The following is a 5,260-nucleotide window of genomic DNA, read 5'->3' as shown; positions in this document are numbered from 1 at the left end:
AAAGGATATATCACTACATGGCACGAGTTGAAGACACAATTTCTGATAGTTTTTTCCCTCCTGCATAAATGTTACAATTAAAGGACAAAATTAACAATTTAAGTCAACTACATAAAGAGTCCATGTATGCGGCATGGTTATGGTTCAAGAAGGTGCTGATCATGGTACCAAATAACAAAATTAGAGGATCTCACCTGTCTGAGTTCTTCTACAAATTGTTGAATGAAAGTTCAGGAGCTATGATAGATAAATTTTAGGATGAGCATTCATACGTCTTCATTGGAAAGTGGCACAGGAATTGTTTTATGATATTACGATTACCAATAGAGGGTGGTATACTCGAGGTTCGGAACATAGTGGAGGGATATATACTATTTGTGTATAAAATGTGCATGGACTGGGAAATAACATGGTAGCTCAAGAGGTTGCACAACTTCGTACAGATATCGGGTTGCTGACAAAATAGTTTACTTCAATGAGTATTGAGAAAGTAAAAGTAGTTGCTACAGAGGGGAAAATATCCAAACCATTTGAAATTGAATCTAAAGAAAGGGCGAATTTCCTTAATCATAGGTTGGTGGATTTTTGACCTCAAGGGTAGGGAAATCAAGGTCAGAACTATTATAATGACAGATATAGAGATAGAGATGGTGATTGGCGGTGTAAGAATGACTATAAGGAGAAGAGTGACAAGTATATTTCACTAGGAAGTCTAGATGCAGAGTCCAAAATGGAGACACTCCTGGAAAAGCTGGTCAATGGGTAAGAAAATCAAGAAAACTTCTTAAAGGATATCAAAGCTGATCTGTCAGGATTGAACCAAAAAGTTAAGTCACATGATATAGCAATCAAGCAGTTGGATCAGTAATTTGGTAAGATGTCAGCCGCAGTAAATCAGAGATATCCTGGCACTCTTCCAAGCAATATAGTGGTAAATCCCAGAAATGATAGTCAATGCCATGCCATAACCACTCGGAGTGGTAAGGTTACTACAGCTCCACCTGCGCTCACAACTAATGAGTGGAAAAGTGAGGAGGAGTTGGTTGATGTGGGGAGAAACAACAATTAGAATAAAGAAAAAAAAGATTCCAAAACCTGTGCTGAAACCCTTTCCAAGACTACGTCCTCCCTATCCGCATAGACTGAAAAAGCAACAAGAAAAAGGTAAGTATCAGAATTTTTTGTCTATGCTAAGAAAATTAACTGTCAACATACCTCTTGTAGAGGCATTGGAGCAGATGCCAGGTTTTACAAAGTTCATGAAGGATTTGATCACCAAGAAGAGGTTAGTTAGCTGCGAGCCAGTAGATAATATTTATCATTGCTGTGATGTGGTTACTAGATCTCTGGTAGAGAAGAAGGATAACCTTGGAACTTTCACAATACCATGTACAATCAAGTCTTTCAACTTTATTCGAGCACTATGTGATCTGGGGGCTAGTATCAATCTCATGGCCTTGGCTGTATTCAAGCAGTTAGGGTTGGGAGCTCCCGAACCAACCACTATGAGACTAGTTAAAGTTAACAGAATAGTTAAGAAGTCTGTTGGTATCCTTTATAATGTTTTGGTAAAAGTATCTTCTTTTATATTTTCTGCTAATTTTTTTTATATTAGACTGTGAGGTGGACTTTAAAGTCCCTATTATCTTGGGAAGACCATTTTTGGCTATAGGTAGGACATTGATTGATCTGGAGAAAGGTCATCTGATGTTGAGACTCAATGAAGAATAAGGGAAATTTATGTATGCAAATCTATGTAGCAGCCTAACAAATTGAGAGTGGTGTCTATGATTGATGTGGATGATGAAGAGGCAAATTCATTCAATAATGTTAATGTTGTGGCTTTGTCAGATTGTGGTTCTGATGTAGTTGTTCCTGTTTAAGAAAGATTAGGTTTTCAGGCACTTGCAACTGTGACCATGAATTCTGATTCTTAAGGTATTGAAGAGTAAGAGTAGCTGGTAGGTGCACTGAAAGGGAATGGTTATAACTATGCACCAAAGAATCTTGATTTAGATTTGAAAAATAGAACTACTCCACCAACTCATCCGTCTTTTCAATAACCACCAATGTTAGAGTTGAAATACCTCCTATCTATCTTGATATATGCATTTTTAGGGACTAACAAAACCTTACCGGTTATCATTGTAGCTGATTTGGGATAGTCAGAAGTTCAGGCATTATTATCAGTAATGCAGAATTTCAAGAGGGAAATTGGATGGTCCATTGAAGATATTATTGGCATTCTACCTGGTTTGTGAACTCATAATATTTAGCTTGAATCAGATTGTTTTCCATCTATTGAACACCAGCATCGACTTAATCCTTCTATGCAGGAGGTGGTTAAGAAGGAAATCATCAGGTGGTAAGATATTGGTGTGGAATTTCCTATTCCTGATAACAAGTAGGTTAGCCACGTTCAATGCATTCCAAAGAAGGGCGAAATATCTTCCATGCCTAATGAGAAGAATGAGCTAGTGCCTTTGAGACCAATTATTCGATGGAGAGTATTCATAGATTATTGAATGTTGAATTCTTTGACTCAGAAGGACCACTTTTCGATGTTGTTGATGGATCAGGTTATGGACAGGTTAGTAGGAAGATGATGGTATTGTTTTCTTGATAGGTACTCCAGTTATAATAAAATTACTATCACACTGGAAGACCTAGAGAAGACCACCTTTACATGTCCTTATGGGATCTTTGCATTCAAATGAATGCCATTCGAGCTATGCAATGCCCCTGCCACGTTTCAGAGATGCATGATGTCTATTTTTCTGATATGGTGGAAGACACCATTCAAGTTTTTATGGATGCCTTTTAGGTTTTGGAGGACCCTTTTCATGAATGTCTGAAGCACTTGGCAAAAGCTCTATAGAGGTGCGAAGAATGCAACTTGGTACTTAATTTGGAGAAGTACCATTTCATGGTTAAAGAAGGAATTGTTCTTGGACAAAAAATTTCAAAGAAAGGCATAGATGTTCATCGAGGAAAAGTGGAGGTGATTAAAATATTACCATATCCAATTTCTGTAAAGGGAATTCTGTGTTTTCTAGTACATGTAGGTTTTTATATATGACTTATCAAGGACTTCTCAAAGATTGCTAGTCCATTTTGCAAGGTTTTTCATAAAGAGGTAAAGTTTTATTTTGATGAGGCAAGTAAGAAGGAATTTGAAAACTTATAAGAAAAGTTGGTATCTTCTCCAATCATTGTGTCTCCGAATTGGTCTTTACCTTCTCAAAATATGTGTGATGCCAGCGGATTGGCCTTAGGGGCTGTACTAGGATAAAGAAAAGAGAAGATCTTTCTTCCCATCTACTATGCTAGTAAGGCACTAATCTCTGCTGAAAAGTACTATACTGTGATGGAGAAAGAGTTATTGGCAATTGATTTTGATTTTAAAAAGGTTATATCTTACTTGATTGGGACAGAGGTGATTGTTCACATCGATCATGTAGCATTGAGCTACTTAATAGCTAAAAAGGATGCCAAACTGAGGGGTATTCGGTGGGTGCTTCTGTTGGAAGAATTTTATTTTGAGGTAAAGGATAGAAAAGGCACAGAGAATCAAGTTGCAGATCACTTTTCTAGAATAGAGGAGGAACCTATGCAGAAGATTGCTAAGGGTTCGGAGATTGATGAAAAATTTCTAGACGAACAAATATTTCCCAAGATTTGATTCCATGATTTTCAGACTTTGCAAATTACTTAGCAAGTGATATAGTCCTAGAAGATCTTTCATATCAGAAAATAAATAAGTTCATGTATGATGTAAGAAAATTTTTCTGGGATGAACCTTATCTATTTAAGATTTGTGTATATGAAATCATTCACAGATGCATACCTAAGGTGGAGATGATGAGCATACCTGAGAGGTGTCATTCATCACCAGTTGGGGGTCATCATGAAAGGGTCCGCACCATTCATAAAATCCCGCAATACGGATACTATTGTCCTACCATATACAAAGAAGCTTATGACTATTCGGTTGCTTATGATCAATGCCAATGATAAGGTACTATTACTAGAAGACATGAACTACCTATGACCAATATCATAGAATTGAAAGTGATTGATGTATGGGGCATAGATTTCATAGGGCCTTCTGTGAGTTTGTCCGGCATGAAGTACATACTTATAGCTATTGACTATGTGTTGAAGTGGGTGGAAGCAATTGCACTTCCTAACAATGAAATAAGGAGTGTCACAAAATTTTTGAGAAAGAATATCTTTTCTCGATTTGGTATGCCACGTGCTATTATTAGTGACGGATGTTGACACCCACTTTTGACTCACCCTTTTTCCTTTAATTACTTTTCCAGTGCTTCTTGGCCCTACATAATTGTCAAAATTAAATAAAAATAAGATTCGTGTTTTTGTTTCTATTTCTACAAATTTTAATTAAAAAATGAAATTTATTTTTCTACCATAACATAAAATATTTTAATTACTTATTTTAATTAAATATAATTAAATATTTTAACGAATAAAAAAATATATAAATATTTTGATATTTGCATTTGCATCCTTTCTAACTTCACTTTTTGGGGAAATATTGTGACCATATATGTATATCTTTACTACATAAAATATATTTTTAAGATGTGTATGTACTTTATTATATTCTTGATTTTTATGTATATTTTGTTACACTCTTAATTTTTATACACATATATATATATTGTTAATATTAAATAAAATAAAAAGATATCAAATTGGGCACTTAGACAAAATATGTCTGTAATTTATATACGTAAGAACTAAAAAATAATTTTTAGGATATCAGAGAGCATCGATAAATTTAATTTCAGTAGAAAAAGAGTGTTCAGGATAACAATAATCCAATATCAGTTTTCCAAGCCAACTCCTATTTTATAAATTTTAAATGAGTGTTCGAAAATTAGCCCAAAGTTCAGTATAATTGTCATATCCGCATTGCCTTTTTCATCTAACCAACAAAGATCAATCTATTCCACTAATTTTTCTTCCCAACCCGAGGGTCCGAGTTCAATTGTATAATTATATAAATCTATATATATGTCTAAATATATTGCATTATTAGTCTACCTTTTATGTATTTTTGAATTTGGGTTGTTCCGGTCAAATATCGAACAGATCAAAAAATAATTATTTTTAATCAATATTTTACACAAATATATATATATAAGCATTTATTTTTATTATTATTTATTATTTTAAGATATAATTTTTAGGACCGTCAGATCAAAGATCAAACGGACCAGAATTGGTCAAGATT

At 34.5% G+C, this 5,260-nt stretch overlaps 1 protein-coding gene across 1 annotated transcript; it reads left to right on the top strand.

Moving 5' to 3' along the window:
* The first annotated feature begins 877 nt into the window (after nucleotides 1-877).
* LOC107871878 lies at nucleotides 878-1,883 on the top strand. Its single transcript, XM_016718737.1, has 3 exons — nucleotides 878-1,028; nucleotides 1,225-1,568; nucleotides 1,761-1,883. The coding sequence occupies exons 1-3, from the start codon at nucleotides 878-880 to the stop codon at nucleotides 1,881-1,883; spliced, it is 618 nt and encodes a 205-aa protein (XP_016574223.1).
* Nucleotides 1,884-5,260: the final 3,377 nt, after the last annotated feature.

Source organism: Capsicum annuum, chromosome 5 (genome assembly GCF_002878395.1).
Source record: "Capsicum annuum cultivar UCD-10X-F1 chromosome 5, UCD10Xv1.1, whole genome shotgun sequence".
In the NCBI taxonomy this organism is placed as follows: domain Eukaryota; kingdom Viridiplantae; phylum Streptophyta; class Magnoliopsida; order Solanales; family Solanaceae; genus Capsicum; species Capsicum annuum.
This window is presented reverse-complemented; position numbering and strand designations above follow the sequence as displayed.

Coding starts and splice junctions, on each gene's coding strand:
- LOC107871878 (XM_016718737.1), top strand. CDS start 878: ATGTCAGCCGCAGTAAATCAGAGATATCCTGGCACTCTTCCAAGCAAT. Junction 1,029..1,224: donor CACAACTAATGAGTGGAAAA/GTGAGGAGGAGT, acceptor TACCTCTTGTAG/AGGCATTGGAGCAGATGCCA. Junction 1,569..1,760: donor GTATCCTTTATAATGTTTTG/GTAAAAGTATCT, acceptor AAATCTATGTAG/CAGCCTAACAAATTGAGAGT.